Genomic DNA, 19,312 nt, shown 5'->3' with positions numbered 1-19,312 from the left:
CCAGGTGAATTCACGTCTGAGCTGGCCAAATGTCCTTACAAAAGCGACGCCACTGTGGTATGCCCAAGGACTGGGTTCTCTCTGTAATCAACCTGGTTTCGACAAATGGGATATGATTGGGATTTCAGTAGTCGGAGATCTGATTAAAAAGGGGTCTATCCTTAGATTTGAAGAGCTCCGGGGACAGTATCAAATGGCCCCGGGAGAACTATTTAGATACCTACAAATTAGACACGCCCTCACCACAGCCTTTCCAGATCTCACAGATATACCAGAGTCGTCACCACTAGAAGATAGACTGCTAGATGGGCCACTACAACCGAAAGCCATATCGCTAACCTATAAATAAACTGTGCAACAACCTACCCAACACATTCCACAAACTTAGAGAGCAGTGGCAGGGAGATCTGGGACCAATTGATGATGAAGACTGGCAAAGGGCTCTAATGTCCCCTAGAGAAGCGGCTATCACCCTCCGCTTCCGATTGATACAACTTAGGATCCTACATCGGTCATATTTAACAAAGGTTATCCTGGCAAAAATAGGCACTAGGACGGGTGCGCTTTGCCTCAGGGGGTGCAAACAAACAGCTACCTTTTATCATACGATCTGGGAATGCCCTGAGCTGCAGCAAATATGGGAAGGGGCCGCGACCCACATTCAGACTGCATTAGGGGAAGATTTAGCTCTCGCGCCGCAGCTAGGCCTACTCAATATATGGATGGCCACAAACCTTACAGAAATAGAACAGCAGCTGGTCACACTAGGTTATACACTAGTCAAGCGAGAAATAGCAAGGAATTGGGGGGCGGCGGACTCGCCGTCTATCCATATATGGGCGAAAGAACTAGACAAATGCATGATTGCGGAAAAGGAAGTTCGGTGGAACTGGAACTGCGAAGAGGTGGTGACAGAGATGTAGTTATTTTGTAAATGTGACTTTGCTCCCCCTAGAGACTGTAATTAAGTAATATGTGACTGTCGTAAGCACTGAATGGTACTGTATGTCTAACTATTGCTAAAATGAATGAACTGATAATCAAAAAAAAAAAATCCTCTTGTTAAGTTCCAAACCGGCCATTACGCTCCTCAACATCAAAAAATGTAACAGTCCCAAAGTTTAAAAAAAAAAAACTCTTTGGGAACTAAAAAGGTTTGTGATTGGAACAGTCGAACTGTGGAATACCCTTCTACAGGATTTGGAAAACGTGTCCAATCTACTGCACTTCAGAAAGGCCCTTAAAACATGGCTTTTTACCCAAAACATCTAGCCTGTTTTTCACCTATGTATTCCAAGCTATACCGTTTCTCGCCCTCCTTCTTTCAATGCAGCGCCAACAAACCTATGTGTATACGAACACGCTATAAAAATAAATAACTTAGCCCTGCCTATACCTCATACCTGTTCCTGTCCATACATCTCTCTGCCTTTACTTCTGATTGCCTGCAACATTCCCTTCCCATATTTGTATACATAAATGATTTCCAACTGTGGATTGAAATTGGAGTAGCTACTTATTCGACCAAGTGAAAAGTGCTTTGGACCTTCAAGGGATAGGAAGTCGCTATTGAAATGCTACTTTACATTACATCACACCACACCACTCCTGATCACACAATGCCACGCTTTATAAAAAAACAGCTGCGGAGGAGCGCCGCCCCACTGCTATTTCAGAAGTGCAAAAAAGAAAATGATAATAACAGGACGTTATCATTTTATTTTTCTATGCGGCAGTCTGGGCAGGGTTGGGCTCTGTGACCCCAGAGCGTGGGAGGAGTGGTTTGCACTCCTCTAAGTGCACATGACTGGCCGGCCAAACCATCATGCGCACTTGCATGTTCTCCATTGGGCTGTGTTGCACAGCCCCGTGGAGTACATGCCCAGCCACCCCAGGCACTGCCTGAGCGTCCAAACAGGATGCTCAGACCAATCACAACGCTGCTCCTGCAGCGTCGTGATTGTCTGTGAGAGTCCTGAAGCCTGGGTGCTTCCAGCACAGCAGGCGGAGGAGAGGCGTGCGGCAGTGCGGTGGCAAAGGTAAGTTTATTTAACTTTTTAATCCACTCCCCTGCCACACTACCCCCATTCTGAGGCAGCCACCACTGATAAAAATATATACACATTATAAAAAAAAAATTCTCACACACCTTGCTTCAACATAGTGCACCATATCACACTGCACACTTGCCATCACACCATCATCAGATCAGCATACTGTACAACACCAATAGCATACACCATGAAAGAGATGAGGCGCCATGCTGAACCAGGCTGGGCTGTATCACGTACTAAGTGAGGGACTACAGGAAAGGCTCCTGATGCCAGACTACATTATTGAGAGCACTGAAAAAAGAGAACAGTGTTAACACATACAACTCCCCTTCTGCAACGAAAATTACACTCATCCAGCTCCAAACGCAGGGTATACTCACTAGGGTAATTTAAACAAGCAATTTCAGGACAAGTCAGTACAATTTATCCTGAGTGTACTGACTGACAAAAACATATTGCGGATCGTGACTTCTAATTCAGTATTGGACCACAATCAACTCTCTACTTGGCTGTTAAGCATGCACTCCATCTAGGGACTATTGAAAAAGGGGATTTGAGAGGCCCACTCCAATTCATTTAGGACTGTCTTTTACAGTTCAATCTGAAGAGGGCATGTCCATTTTGTTTGATTTCTTTAAGGTCACTGCACACTCGCTACTCTACTGGCTATAAAAATCCCTTGCAATATAAACCTGTGGCTAAAACTGTATAGAACAAGTTTTAATGTAATATAGGATCAAACTGAGCTCTTGCACACTGGATAGAAAGTTTGTGCAACTGACCGTGTAAGCTAAAGCTCAGATGTGACTCCTAGGAATGAAGACCGCATGAGAGATGTAAATATGTCCTGGTATTCTGCAGTGAATCCACCAGTGCTTGTTGTTCGAGAGGGGATGTCTTCAAATGTCATGCGGCTTTGATTATTAATGAGGCTTTGTAATTGTGATATTATTTTGTTTCTCTTTTACCCTTCTGCTATGTTTAGAACCTTCCTGAAGGATCACCTCCAGTTGGGTCCCTTAAACTCACTTACATTTCAAAGGTAAGCACTCCTCGATCTTCTAGAGGACATTAGAGTAAGGCAACTTGATAATTCATGAAGGCGATTGATTAATGACCATATATGATGACACCCTTTTTTTGCACTAACACAATTTGGATTGCATTATATCTCAAAAGAGTGATGCTCATTTTATGAATTTATGAACGATAAGTTGCAAACCCAGCTCAACCAGAATTTAAATGTATGAAATGCAATCGAGATTAAGGTGATTATAGATTACTTTAAACCCAGTATCTAGCCTATGCCTGCAAAGCAAGCTTCAGATAATTTTTTTAACCCTATTTATTTTTTGCAGTTTTATGTAGCTCAAACATGGCCCAAGGGCATTAAAATGCTTTACATGAACTCCAGACTACAGTACAGTTTTTTGTTTTTTAACTTGAGGAGATTAAGGGCCTGATTAAGGGTTCGCTGAAAGGATACTTCATAACAAACGTGATTGCTTTATTGCAAGTGGCAAGTATGAAATTCACTTCTATTGAGGCGGACAGAATATCTGTAACGTGTGCCCAAGTAACTCGTCCGCCAAACTCTAAATCATGCCGAAGTGGCTTCCCCAGAATTACAGGTTGTTGAGCGGTAACTCGAACGTGGTTCCCTGTTTCCAAGGTCAGCCGCTCTGGCCATTAGGGCACATCTGCACTCTCCGATATTTCTATTCTGGCCTCTAATGGAACTCATAAACAACATGCATATATAGACTAGCACTTCCTCAGCAAGGGACGCTGTCACATGCTGGTAAAACATCTTGCAACATTGGGGAGTAGATCAGCAAATGCTGTTTTTTGTATTGATCATAATTGTTTTGCCCTTTTTCATTGAGCATGCAACCACCTAATTATTCGTATGTCTTCCACCAATATGGGCCATCTCATTTCTAATGCTTTCACACTTGATTCTCTGACTGCTAAACATCTTTAGTCCTTGGCCACTTCTTGAACCTTGCTTCCGGACAGTCTTTTCCTTATTGACTGGAGTGTTTTTCTTATTTTACACTACCAATTTCTCTCAAATTTTTCCCCACAGTGTCTACCTTTTTACTGAAAGATAAAGGTGTTCTCGTGTTTCAGCATCCTTTAAAGGTTTACCATTGATGGTCTTTTTAAAGTTATTGTGTGCATCTGTTGCGGATACTGTATCATTGAGCCATAAAGCATGATGAGATGAGCATTGCTATTGTATTAAGCCCAAACTTTTTTTGAGAAAGATAGATCACCATGATCCTCAGCCACTAGTAGTTCCTTTGATTGAGCTATCACTGTAGAGTTATTCTGGAAAAAAATGACCATGTTCAAGAACATGAGCCCAGATCTATAACACTTCCCTTGTTGTACAAATTTGAGATGATTGGAGAACTTACAAGAAATGTCCCCAATAGAGTGGAGCACGCTGTCCTCTTCGACGAACAACAATCAGTTGACTTTTCAAAAAGCTGTTAAAGGTGGGGCACTTGTCGTGATGAACACTGAATTTTATGAATCCAGAGTACTCGCACACGTTCGAGACACAAGCATCTATTTACCTTTAGACCAAGATCCCACCAAGAAAAATCAATGCATTTTGAAACGAACACTAGAAACCGCATTAAATATAACAAACACTAGAAAGAGCAATAAATATAGAATGGATCAACGAGAATACGTTCAAGTTTCTATATACTGAATATCCACGCCGGCCTCAACTCTATATGCTGCCTAAGATGCATAAAAATGTGATTAATCCGCCCTTTAGACCAATTGTATCAGCATGTGGATCTATTTCCGAACCAATTGGCAAATATCTGGATTTTCTTTCTTCAACCCATTGTACAAGAATGGGAGACACACATCAAGGATACCACTGCATTTTTTAATATGTTGACTACTTTGAACACTGAGGATATTGAACATTGGTGGTTTTGCACCATCAATATCACAGCACTATATACTTCCATCCCTCATGATGGTGTAGAAGCAATGGAATGGGCTCTCCTTAAACAAGCTGCTATAGGTGCAAATAAAGTTTTTTAATAGAACTGCTACAATTTGCGTTATTCCACAGCTATTTCCAATAGAAAGAGAATTGCTATGCCCAATGTAATGGCATGTCCATGGGTTTTGCCGGAGCACCATCCTATGTGAATATATTCATGTCAAAATTTGAGCAGGATCACATACTTCAAAAAGCAACAGTGCAAGAACACTTGGTTGCCTACAAGAGATACATTGATGGACAGGTGATTTGAAACACATACAAGACAGCAAGACATACAAGACAACATCCTGGAGAAGAATTAGTCTCATGACCATATAAAATTTACATACCAGATTGACAAACATAAAATTGCATTCCTAGATGTTTTGGTACAAACAGATTCGGCAGGCATCAAAACAAACGTGTATACCAAGGAAAATGATATAAACAACTGCTTGGATTACAAAAGCTTTCACCAAAATTCACTTAAGTGTCATCTGCCATATTCCCAATTCATCAGGTTGAACAGAATTACATCTGACCATCAGGAACCATCTGACACTATAAACCGATTTGCTACACGTTTCAAACAACGCGCATATCCGAGAAATGTCATTGATAAATCTATTAACCAAGTGACAGCACTGGATAGGCGACAGTTGTTAAAAAAAAAAAAAAAAAAAAAAAAAACCTCAACATCCCAAAGACAGCGCAATGATATGCATGCTAAAACATTCCAAAGCTCACCAAATCAACTCTATCATCATGAAACATTGGACCATTATTCAAACTGAACCTGATCTTCAACATTTATATAACCAAAAACCTACATTTACTTTCCTATGATCCAGAAATCTAAAAGAACTTTTGCCAAAAAAAAGAAAAAAATCCAGTCAGTCATTTATAAAGGGATGCAAAGGCACGCAAACTGTCTACGTTGCAATAATGTAATAATTGGTAACTGTTTCACCCATCCGACCAAAGGCACTGCAATCATGTTACAACATTCAAGCACGTGTGATACAACCAATGTTATTTATGCCTTGAAATGTCCATGTGGAAAATTGTACGTGGATAAAACTGAACACAAGATAAAAATTCGGATTTCAGAGCACAAAAGCAACATTAGAAATCATAATGTGTAAAGTCAACTGTGGCAATGCACTGGCAACAAGCAGGACATAATGTAGCACAGCTGTGTTTCACTATTTTAGAAGCCTTAAAAGCTAGACCTGAGGCAGATCACCGTAAACAATTAGCAAGATTCGAATTCTTTTGGATTGAAAAACTAAATGCCATGCAGCCGCATGGGATGAACAATAGATAGAAATTGGTTTGTTTTCTTTGAATTTCCGCGTACAACCGTTCAACATGATGGGGCAATGATGCCACATATAGATGAAAACTTTTACTTGATTTTATTTTACACTGTATTCATTGTTTTGGAATGTCTACATTTGTATCACAACTTAGCTGTTAAACGTTTATTTGTTTTCCTATTTCACATCGTAACAACATTCTTAGTTCGCATTGAGGTAGCTATCACTTTAAGAACGTATTCTCCGAGCACGTCAGAACGACCGCAACGCTACGTACACTTCGATAACTTATCAGGATGTAGAAATGGCTTTGAATGTTTGTCTACTTCCCGATGCGGGAATGCAGGAAGTAGCAGGTAATGCAGGAAGTAGCAGGTTATCGGGTAAGCTATGAAGCAGCGTACGCATGCAATCTTGAAATACCCGCGATATTAAACCGGGTGGTCTCTGAATCACCGGTGACCATTCTCGCGTAGCACGTATATTCCCAGTATATCTTGTTAGTTTAAGACTACACTTTAACAGTAAGCATGTTTTTGGGCACATAAGAACACGGATAATTTATCGGACAAGTATATGAGTCAAAGATCACCACATGCACGAAACTTAATCAATTCCAGGATATAGCATGACTCTCACTGGAAATTACCGTTATTAACACTGAGCGGTACGTATTGAGCACTATCCATTCGTTTGCGTACAACACGTCTTATCTTTCTTAAAAATCACACAATCACCTGGAGCACGTTTTTGAGCTGAAGCATGTTTTTTTGTTTTTTAGTGTTTTGTTTTGTAATAGGTTGTACTGGGTGTGTTAGATTGATACTGTATTTTTTCATGTGCATGGGAGCATATTAGATATATGGTTTTTGTTAAGAATGGCATTCCTGTTGAATTCTGAGGCCTAGATTGAGGTGTCTTCTGTCTCATTTTTGTGTTTTAGACTGTAATTCAGAGATCCCTGATGAAGGGTCCTGGATAACCCGAAATGCATTGGGTCTTTGAGTGATCAAAGTTCAAACTGCCACACAATGTATACCATGATGAAAATTAGCAATATGAATTATCACAATCTATTAAAAGCAGTGACACATGATTGATGATTCGCTATTTATTGGAAACACCAATGGAAAACTTTAATCTTGGAAGTTATGTTAAGTGCGTCTGTCAGCTTGGCAGTGGTACACCCGTACCTGGCACACTTGCGACATGATTGGAAAACTGGCACACCTTTGCGGTATATTTCTGTCATGCATTTATGTAAATCTTGAGTCTAGTGCTTTTGTGTGCCTTACACCGAAGCCAGCTGACGATAACTCCTTTTACATTCATTTTTTTTGTTTGTTTCTTTTAATTTTTATTGTAACTTTGTTCACTTATCAGATTTGTCCTACAAGCTAGACAGGAAGGCTTTCATTCTTTGTTCTGATCAACTATTGCCACAGGTCATTCTTTCCCAAACTTGCTGACAGCATTTATTGCAAAATGCAGGTGCATAATCCCTACTGTTTTCACCCATATTGCTCTGTGTAGCAGTAGGTGATGAAGTCATTTTTAAAATAAACACAAAAATTAATTTTCTAAACAAGAAATCGTAAATTGAAGTCCTTGAATATTTTTTCAAAAATAGAGAAGTAATGTAAAAAATGAGCAAATGAACAGTTTGTTTCACCCCTCTTCTTTTTCTGCCTGGACCCCAAAGAAGAAGCACAGGCAAAGCAAAAAGATTTCACTGTTATATTGCAAGTATTAAAAAAAATACTGAAGGAAAAGCAAACTCATATATTAATGTATCTCAAAACTGTACACAGAGTTCAGCATTTTCAGTCATTATAAATGACATGGTTTATTTTTCAAATATTTTTCACTTGGGAAACTAAACAGAATTAAAAAAGAATAAGGAAGTGTCAAATGTAAAATGAAACGCTTGCCAAGGCCTAACTTACCTACCATAGGTTTTGGCATTTTGGTTCTCAGTGGTTCAGGGAGCAGATTTATGGGCCTCAAGGAGAAGTATCATACCTTGTGCCTTCACACACCAGCTTAGTGAGTGCAGCAGATGGTCCTTTCCCTCAGCACCATAAAAGCCATTATGTACCAAAGGTTGTGCTTTTATGCAATATGTGTAATGCAGGTAATAAAAGAAAAGAAACCCTCAAAGTCTGTTGTGCAGCAATACCCCCTTATTAATACCTATGTTACTTTGTTTTTACAGATAAACTGTGAGGGGCGGGGATCAACACAGAACAAGCCTGAGTATTTTGGGGTCAAGGGAGGGGAAACGTATGAGGGAGAGAGCTTCAAAACATGCGCCCTCATGGAGTGCTGCATGAAAAAAAAGCAGTTCCTTAAATGTGAGCAATGGAAGAATAGAAGTCAGTCAGTAGCATAGTAAAGAGGCTATGCTTCAGGGGAGAGACATACACAAGAAAAGGAAAGCAAGCCATCCAATAAGAAACTAGCAAATGTCTGTGGGTGGGCTGTAAGCCCACTAATAGTTCACAATAGGTCTTTCGCAGCCAGGCAGCTTGAGGCCTAAAAATGAAGAAACACCTATAGCATTTTACAGCAAAAGAAAACCAACATTTGCAATGCAATAGATCTCACATTTGTTAAAGTTAGAACTGTTGGCACTGAAAATAACAATGTTTTTCACTTTTGTTTTTTTATTTGCAGTGGAGTTATTATATTTGCATAGCACTATTGCCAATGGTATTGAAAAAAAAGTTAAAGTAAAAAACATTGTCATTTTCAACGCCAACAGCTCTAACTTTAACAAATGCGAGACCTATTGCATTGGAAATGCAATCGGTCTCGCATTTGTTGGAGTTATTGGCATTATAAATGCCAGTGCTTTTTACCCAGCCATGTTGCAGGGTGCAGTGCCATATGGGGGTCAAAAGTGGTCGCATGGGAACTCATTTGGCCACATATGGTACTGCACCCTGCAGAAGATATGGCATATTCACCTTACCCATAATGCATTGCATGCAAGACAGTAACACAAGTACATTCAAATAGCTATGTCCATATATACAATTAGCAGTTTTGAAATGTGACAAAAGAATTATTATATTAATTCCGGATTAAGTTGTACTCTGGGTGGAGCTGATGAACGGAAATTTATAGAAGGTCTCATAAATGTGAGATGTGCTAGTGATTAAAGTAACCACTGCCAGCCTTGCTTAAGACCAAGCGTGTGTCCTTCCTGAAATGAAGCCCTTTAAGAAAATAGTGCTCCGAAGTTGTAATTAAAATCTAGGGAGTAACAACACATGTTTCAGGGGGTGTCCTCAGGGGAGGTTACAAAAAGAGACCATGGTTTACTAAGGAGGGCCTAGTAAGCCTATTGACCAATGAAAAGCCACCAATTACAAAGGATAGGAGGCAATCAAAAAGATGGGCTGAGCTTTATGCACATATCATGAATACAGCATGTCCCGAAGAGACAGCACAAGCGTTGCCTATGCGAGACCTAAAAATGGCATGAAAAAGGACCGTGAAATATCAGCCTACCTTGCCTTTGTGTTTAGAAGGTGGGGTGTCGGTTAGCATTAAGTGCTAGGCTGAGTGAAGTTTCTGACCGCAACATAGAGCAGTGTGGTACAAAATCGATGTTCTGAAAACATTTTGTCAGTTAGGATCACACTTCTGAACTGAAAGAAAACATTCTTTTCTTGCCATTTGTTAATTTGGTGTACATTAACAATTTTACGAAAATGACCACTTAATGAGTCATACATATAACTGAAAAGCTATACTTAATATCGATGCTGCATTGAAAATTGAGAATAGAACGCAGATACGTTAGTTTAGTGCTTTAATTTGTCCTTAATATTAATACAAGCAATACCAATAGTAGATGTATTCAAAGGAAGTGAAAATGGGTCGCAAACCTTTATAGGACTTCATCTGCAAATTAGGAACATAATTGCAAGGACCAAGTTTGTTTATTGTGCAGGTCACTGTAGGTGGGTTTAAAAAAAAATCCCTGAGTAGTTTTTTTTTATTTATTTATTTTTATTTTGAGAGTTTTATATAGCGCTGGCTAGACCCGGAGGTATCAGAGCACTTTACATAAGGTTCCACAGAAATTACAAAATTACATCAGTTACGTGTTACATCAGTTACTAGAAAATCATTTCAAGAGAGTAGAAGACGAAATAAATGGAGCTTAGAAGGGTATGGGGGTATAGATAAATATATGCGACACATTAAAGAGCGAGAAGGGGAGACAGATAGAGCGTATAGGGGGAGATGGGGAGTGAGAAGGGAGAGGAAGAGGGGGTAGATGGTATGAGAGACGAAGGGAAAGTCTGCCCAATGACTGACTGGGTAGGTGACGGCCGAGGAGGGAATCCACAGCCAGTCTCCCCTGTAGCTCTCAAGGCAGCTCCATCGGGCATCGGTCAGATAGCTAGGTCTCTAGGTTACATCAGTTACAGGTTACATTGGTTGCTCGAAACATTTAAATAGCATATAGGACGAGAATTAATGGCGCGAGGAAGGGTAAGGGTAAAAGGGAAACTAGGAGGGAGATGCGACGGGGGGACGAAGGAAAATGTTTGCCCAATGTCCTGCTCGGTAGGTGTCGGCTGAGGGGGAAGTCCTCAACTCATCTCCTCTGTAGCAATCAAGGTAGCGCCACCGAGCATCAGTCAGAGTGCTAGGTCTCCGCTAGTCGGTGGCAAGATCACAGATTCAAGTTCCAGAAAGGTGAGCCGGATAGGGGAGGAGGGTGGGGGAAATGCGCGAGGTCTGGTTGATGACCACTCTACGTGCTGTCGTATTTGTACCCTCTGTGTGGCATGGCCATCGTCCATCACTACTCCTCTTTCCTGCAAACCTGAAGCTGATGTCTCCCCCTTGGAGAACGGGCTCGTTGATTTGCTGGGCTTGAATGAATTCAATCCTTTAGACCCCCTTGGGATCGCTGGTGGACGATTTCCGCTCCCCCCTCCCACCGCCTCTGAAGAGCGACTGCTGTTTAACTCGGAGGACGTTGCAGGTCGTGCTCGAGTGTCTCACCCTCTCCAGCCTCAGCCACACCATAAATGAGCAGTGCGGCGAAATCACCCCTGAGGGGTCAGCCGGCATGAAGAAGTGAGGGCCGAGGGGTGGGGGCGTTGGATTGCAGATTGGAACTGGACAGTGGCATCACGGAGCATTACGTAGTTGGAATTGTCGGAGTTGTCGGTTATAATTGTTCAAAAACGGGTGCCATATTGGAGTCAGGCAACCTGCTCCAGTGGGGTTTCTTTCTGTGGGACATGCAGGGGTAGAGGTGCCATGTTTTGTTGGCTACTGTCACCACCTCCTTGCCACTTTTCGTCTGGGACAGTGATGCTGCTCCCCGTGGCACGCCCAAGCCCCCGTCACTCACCTAGGCGAAGGTTGCGGCGTTCAACGTATCCCGAACGGCCGCCATTTTAAGGTCAGGCTGCATCGAATAATATCTCTCGTAACTTCATTCCAGGATGTTGGCATTTTGTCGTGGCAGCAAAAGGTCGATTGCCACACGGTGTGGAGTAGTTTCCCGGGGGCCTGCTCCCGATGTCACGGCCCCCATTCAGCTACCATCAAGCGCGAGTCCGATCAATACCAAGCGCCATCTTGAGGCGCGATCGCTTGGATAGAATAAAGCCGAAATAACGGCAATGCAGCAGCCAGGTGGAACGGCTACCACGGCGGCAGAAGCTCCCAGTCTTCCGATGTCGGGAGTTAGCCCTTTCAGCTGGTTTTGTGGGGATTGAAGCACTGCGCTAGGTTGTTGAGCGCGAGGCTTCCCCTGAGCTTAGCTCCGAGCAGCCAAGATGGAACTGGCCCCACTACATGAGATACATAGGTTTACATAGGTAACACACATCAGTAGATTATGCATCTCATTCAGGTCCTGATGAATTGCCATTGATTCTGTTAGGGACGAGAAAGGCAAAAAACAGGTTGACCATATATTTGTGAATTTTGGGAACATCATTATCCTGAGTCCTCAATGATTTTAACCCTTAACAAAGGCCCCCGTAATATTAAGGTACTTTGGGATCCTTTTGTTAATTTTACCTCCTGCCCCCTCAGTCTAATCTACCCATCACATATTCTCCCTCCTTCGCTTTCTGAATTCTGAGGGCATTAGTCTGGAACGTCAGACCTCTAGGCAGAAGAAAAAGATCTCCGGCAAAGAGCCCATTTGTGGGCCCCATCGAATATTGCATGGCCACCCTGATGGGAGCACAGTCCATTGATGATGCATGCCATCTTTATGTTGGTGAAGGCTTGTGCTTCCTACAGAGGACACCTTTGATTACCTCAGTTGGTCCTACTTCCAGAATTGAGTTAATTGCACTATCACTTTGGAACTGCAAACCCATGTTCGAATATGTATTTCTAGAGAGGATGCGTCCTGGACTGGACTTCCTCTCCTTCCCCCCTAACCCCCAATTTTTGGTGTACAGCTATGAACAGAGTCTGCCAACTTTCGGAGATGACAGCGGATACGATGGGGATTATTTCCCCTCACACTATGATGATGATACTCTGTACATGGATTTGCTGCTGGCCAGTGGGTTGGACACTTCCCTGGATAGGGGTTGTGTTCTACCTCTGGACCATCATTGGAGAGAGGGCTTCCTTTGCTGTGGGCATAATATGGACAGCAGATATTAGACTTACAGTTGCCTTTTATGGAACTTAAAATGAACATGTTAACAGAAGTTGTGCAATGTGGGCTGACTTCTTCTGAGCCTTTACTGCTATTAAGTGAAACCCTGACAGATACCTTAATTGCCACCTGGTTTAAACATTGTTCCTGTCCACTGCTGAACTGGCATGTTTTAGGTGCCACCTGAAAAGTAGTGCTTCAGACTTCCATCGGCAAGGTGAACGCCACCTCATTCCCTTTGACACCCCAGACAGACAGGCAAAGAGAATTGGGGTGTCAAAAAATGGAAGTTTCCATCATCCAACCGTCAGTGGGAACTGTTTGCTGGGAGATATTCCCACCTTTTATGGGACATGCTGTGAGATCATGTCTGCACTCCCTGAGTAAATTTAGACCAGCCTGGCTCAAACCATCCAAGATGGTAAGGATTTAGCCAGATACATTATCTGTTCTAGACTGGACCTTAGTGACTGCTTGGGCAGAGCGATCGACACTAGTAGTAGTTAATACTTTATTCGAATTCAATATTCATGAAATCATAAAAGCAACAGGTTCATACATGGACAAAAGTAAACCACAGTAAAAATTTTGTTAAATAGGACATACAAAGATTACCTAAAAATTGATTAAACTTTTCCTTTTCCTTAAAATACTTTTTAAAAAGCCCAGCATTATTGACACACAATATTCATCCTGTAAAGAAACTAAAAACAATAAAGCGGGGCGACAATGTCTCCATGAACCATGTTTTTTTAAAAATGGCTTGATCCATCTTGATCTTTCCATCGAGTAAAATTTACAGAAACAAATTACGTGCAAGGTTGATTGGGTAGACAGATTATCACACGGGCAATTACAAAGTTTTCTCGCCCAATCATTAACTGCGGGAAAGGAAACTAATCGGAAGAAAACGTCGAACCTTAGCCTAGTTAGTAAAAAACGGTCAAAGCCCACCTGACACCAGGTTAAATAAGGCTGAATGTTATAGGAGACCAGTATACGTTGATGTTGCAAAACAAGATTCTTGTTAAATTCAACGCCTAGTCTAAGTGATTCAACGTGAGACCAACATAGCTCCTTCAGATCCTTTCTTGTTATCCCGCACAGAGACTCTGGTTGATGATAAAACTCGGGTCTACCAAGATCCCTTGTGAATTGACAAAAATACTTCAACCAGGGTATCCTGAGGGCCCTATCCAATCCCATGCAATCCTTGAGGATATCTCTATTTAACGTTGGGTCCGGCGAGGTCCATACCCTATACCATAGCAAAACTGGTTGTATGCTAATCAGGTCACTCACATAACGCATACCTAACTCTGCATGGCAGTTAAAAACAGGGGAGCTAACAGGGGTTGCCAGAATGAATCTCAAAAATGCATTCTCTACCTTTTGTATAGAGGAAGAATTGTTATAGATCCCCCAAATACCTGCCCTGTATATGGCTGTACTGATGCACTTGGCTAGATAAATTTTTAACAGAATCGCAGGTGGTCTCTTCCCCAACTTTTTCGAGAAAGTCATAAGTGCAGCAGTGGCTTTCTTGAATGACAATGTCCTATTTCTGATGGCTGGCCCCCAGGACCCCTTTTCCTCGAGGACTATGCCCAGGTAAGAGAATATTTTAGTTGGGGCAAGTTCCTCCTTCCCAGCAAACAGGCGGCACACTCTTTTCTTACGACTACCACAGGACATTACAAATGATTTGGAAACATTGAGTTTTAACCCCCTGTTGTCCATGAAGTTTAAGTAAGTGTCCAGAGCAGTTTGGAGACCTCTTTGAGTCCGGGACATGATCACTGCATCATCAGCGTATAGGAGGGACGCGATTTGGTGCTGATTAACCTGAGGGGAGTCGCGTACTGCAGCAACTAAAACATTTTCTAGATCGTTAATATACAGGTTAAACAGGAGTGGGGCGAGTACACACCCTTGTCTCACTCCCCTTTTTACATGAAAAGGCTTAGTGCATTCACCATTTATACCGTACCTAACCTTCGCCCTGGCGCCGGCATACAACTGTCTTAGGAAGGAAATAAGTACTTCGTCTACCTTCATGTCGCTCAAGATCTGCCACAGTCGATTGTGAATGACACAATCGAAAGCAGCACTTAGGTCAACAAACACTACAAAGAGTTTACCTTCCTTGGCCTGGGTATATTTACCAAATAGTGATGTAAAATTAAGAACCTGTTCCATGGTACCGCAGCCCTTGCGAAAGCCGTATTGAACCGGCGATAAAATGTTGGACTCAGCGGCCCATAGTTGTAGGCGATTCAAAATAACCCGCCCGGTGACTTTCAAAAAAGAATCCAGAAGGGATATGGGACGATAACAAGAGGGTTTATCCCGGTCCCCTTTTTTAAATATTGGTATGATTATAGAGTCTGCCCAGGTATCAATAAAGCCCCGCGCACAGCTAGCCTCCAGTACACGCGTGAGTAGAGGCGACCAGAGCCCAGGCTGGATTTTAAATAGATCTATTGGAACGCCATCTGCACCTGGCGCTTTGTTACCTTTGCTCTGGGTGATTGCGTCAAAGATTTCATTAACGGTAGCATCTAGCTTAATCGGAGCGAAATCGCCCGCCTTTTGACCCTGGGTAATTATCTTCATATCTACCAGTTTGTCTTTCCCTCCTAGATTATAAACCTCGGCGAAAAAGTCTACCCAGGAATCTTCTGTGATAGCCACTTCCATTCTATCAGTTTCCCCTGTAGTAAAGAAAGGTGCCTTGACCGCCAGCCAAAAGGCAGAGCAATCCTTTTCCAAAGACGCATTGTATAAACATTCCCAAGCATCGTTCTTAATTGCGCATTTACGAGCCTTCCTAGCCTGGTTGTACACACGTCTAAGATAAATAATTTCAGTTTGATTCCTCGGATTTTTCCCTAAAGCATTCTTTAAGACAGTATGGGCCTTAGTACAGGCTGAATCGAACCACCCTTTTCTAGCTACTTTCCCCTCTTTAATTGGACGTTGTAGGTCATCTTTAATTATCTTTGTAATTATAGCAAAAGAGTCCAGAATGTCTGTATGAGATACTTCGTCCTGAAGGCAAACATTGATGGGAGTTAATGCTTGTTTAATTATGGTCCTGTTCATCACCTCTTGATTACACTTTGACCATCTAAGGGCATACCCATTCATTCTATTTAGGGTGCAGTTAGTTGTCCAGGCCAATTTCTCCGCCGGAGTACAGACTGATTTACAGGGCAGCTGTATACTAAAGCTCAGTGGGAGATGGTCACTCACCCCAAGTGTATGTGTGGCAAAATCGGTTAACCAGCTAGAGTGGGAGTTGGTAACGGTAACGAAGTCGATCAACGTACTAAACCCTCTCCCCACATACGTCGAGCTAAACTCCACCGGGGGCCTACAGAGCAGATTAACAAAACCAAGATCGAATGATGCCATCATTTCATTAAATGAATCGCCCCCGCTATTATGATCAAAATGTGGTTGATATTCTGATTTATATTTTTCCTGATCACCACAGCCACTCAAATAATATTTACAGAGGTGGTGGTTGAAATCACCTCCCCAGATGATAATGGAATCTCTTGGGGATGAATCTAGTAGAGCCCCTAAATCCTTAATGAGAGTATTTATCATACCGTTAACTAGACCTTTCTCAATACTATTATACATGTTAACGATAAGCATCTCCACCTTGGGAGTCACCCGGATTAGAATGATCTGATAGTAGTTGCATTGGCCCACCATTTTTACTGACAGAGTCTCCATCAGGTTGGATAAATAGATAATCAGGCCGCCTTTATTTCTCCCTGAAATGGAGGGACTAGCAGGTTGATGAAAAGTTCTGTAGCCGGTGATATGGATGGCGTCCAGGGACCAAGTCTCTTGCAGACATAATATATCTATGTCCTTAATATAGTCAATCCATATGGGATTATCAATCTTGGAACGGAGACCAGCTACGTTCCAGAAGGCAATCCTGGTTCCTTTATTTTTAACAACCCCTGGTTGATCAGACAGAAAAGTTACCTTCTGTTGGTCACCTACACAGGCTATCACAATTGGTTCTTTCAAATCAGTTTTGGCAGGATTAACAGCAGCCTCCGTAGTTGGGCGTCAGTCAACTCCTTCAAGTCCGCTCAAAACTGAGAAGCGATTGACCCCTTCAAAACTATGGTAGTGGCCGTCGTACCCACTCCACATCTGATTAGGAAGCGTTTTTCTGGGGTATTCCCAACCTGAATTAAGTGGGATGCGGTAGCTCTTCCTACCCCCAAGCTCAGAGACCTTGCTAGAGTTTGGTCTATTCAGCTCCCTATAAAAGTAATCAAGTGGGAGGATCTGGATACCCTTCAATTGTGGCTTAGCATTAAATAAGGACTCATCAATAATTCGTCTAACCAAAAAGGGATTATTAAAATTGAGTATAATACAGTCTCCAGCTTTAGTCTTCCTGGTTCTACCAATCCAGGACACTCTACGTACCATTATTAAATCATTCCAAATGTTGTTACCCGCCAAAGTGTTCTTTGTAAACCAGTGGAGCACCTTATTTTTTAACTGCCCAAAGTCCTCTCTAACGCCCTTATTCAGTACAGGGACATTTGCGAGCACTACTACTAGGGGTGAACACACTGGTGGAAGATTAATAACTGGTAAAGGGACCCGTTCAACCTGTTCAGCCCGCTCTGTCTCCCCCATACATTTATCGCTGGTTTGTGAAGATGTAATAGTAAGTGAAGTGGATTCGGCAATATTAACATTTTTAGTTGGAGGGAGCATCAGAGGTAAAGTAGTGGTACTATTTTCACCAGAAAGGGTTGCAGCTACAGGAATGGTTGGTCCTTGAGGGGCTAAGTTATTGCTAGACGTTATCTCAGTACAAGTGATCGACTTGGGAAGTGTTATGTTATCGAGCCTACATGTATTAATATTGACAAGCTCACCCAAGGCGTCTAACTTCCCATTGATGATTTTCAGTCTCTCTGGTTATGTTTGAAAGTGATACTACTGTGTCCTCGTCCCTTCCGCTAAATATAGCTCTATTATTTAAATCAGGAGACTGCAAAACAGGATCTGTCGGTGCTGGAGAGTTCCTCTTGGATTTTTTGATGGCTTTCTTAGGACAAGTTACACTCTGTGTACCAGACAGCTTTAGAACTTTTGGTTTCCTGCCTGTTTGACTGCTCCCGCCCCTTTTCCCTTTCCTATCCATACTAGGTGGGGCCACTACCGTGATGGCTTCGAGGTCTACAAGATCTGCTGGCTGTAAACTTTTCCTGGGCTCAATCGGATAAAAGCCCTCGGATGAATCAAGACTACTAAAGGAGTTATTACTCTTAGACACAATTTCCTCTACAAGCGGGTAATCCGAATAAGTTGAGCTGCGTGGGCATATGGAAATCAGATCTGCCCTTGCCGGTGACACCACGTTACTTAAATCTCCTAGGGAAGAGCGTCTGACGTTCAAAAGTTCCATAGACAGTCGCTTTTCAGTCCGGGCAATCTCCCTTCCTACGACGTCAGCTGCTCTCAGGAAAAAGTCATCAAGAGTGCCAGTAGGTCTTCCGCCGGCAGCGGCCGGTGTAAGGCGGTGTTTCCCCTCGTTATCAGAAGTGAGTGACATGGTCACGTACAAGTGCAAATTGTCAGGAAGATCTTACCGTGGAGATGTAGACCTCAGGGACGTGGCCCAGCCCAGCCTCTGCCGGCCTTGGACGGCCGTAGACGGCCCGCCCTTTGCCCGGGCTTGGCCCGGCACGTCCCGCAAAGCGGGAGGCACGAGGTCTGATAAGGCTGCCGCTGGAGAGGGAGGGGCTGTTGCAGGTCACGCTGCCCCCGTAAGGTCCTGGGCCATGTAGTTCTCGCTGGGCTGAGTATTCCGCTGTCCGTGCGCTGCGCGTCCCGCGAAGCGGGAGGCGCGAGGTCTGATAAGGCTGCCGCTGGAGAGGGAGGGGCTGTTGCAGGTCACGCTGCCCCCGTAAGGTCCTGGGCCATGTAGTTCTCGCTGGGCTGAGTATTCCGCTGTCAGTGCACAGTGCTGGGTAACGATGTTGAGGTAAATAGACTATCTCAATGTTGTGGATGACCGATGTGGAGACAGGCTGGCAAAAGATGATAAACCGATCGACACTAGTGTTGTGCGTCCGCATCACACATGGAAGAGATCCACAGGCTTCTCTGGGGATGTGCAAGCCTCCTTGATAGATATACCATTCGACAGACTTCATGTTTTTGGCGAAAAGGCTGATTCTGCACTGGAACGCTTCAAAGAAAGCTGGGCCAT

The 19,312-nt window shown here is 42.9% G+C and overlaps 1 protein-coding gene across 11 annotated transcripts in view; it reads left to right on the top strand.

The window, feature by feature from the left end:
• PLEKHA1 (pleckstrin homology domain containing A1) overlaps window positions 1-19,312 on the top strand; it is a 420,928-nt gene that overhangs the window by 118,196 nt on the left and 283,420 nt on the right. For all 11 annotated transcript variants that reach the window (XM_085602488.1, XM_085602477.1, XM_085602505.1 and 8 more), the window contains exon 3: window positions 3,040-3,096. In XM_085602488.1, coding sequence (XP_085458614.1) covers window positions 3,040-3,096 — 57 coding nt within the window. The remainder of the gene's footprint in view (window positions 1-3,039; window positions 3,097-19,312) is intronic.

The sequence above is a fragment of the Triturus cristatus genome, chromosome 1_2 (genome assembly GCF_964204655.1).
Source record: "Triturus cristatus chromosome 1_2, aTriCri1.1, whole genome shotgun sequence".
NCBI lineage: Eukaryota > Metazoa > Chordata > Amphibia > Caudata > Salamandridae > Triturus > Triturus cristatus.
This window is presented reverse-complemented; position numbering and strand designations above follow the sequence as displayed.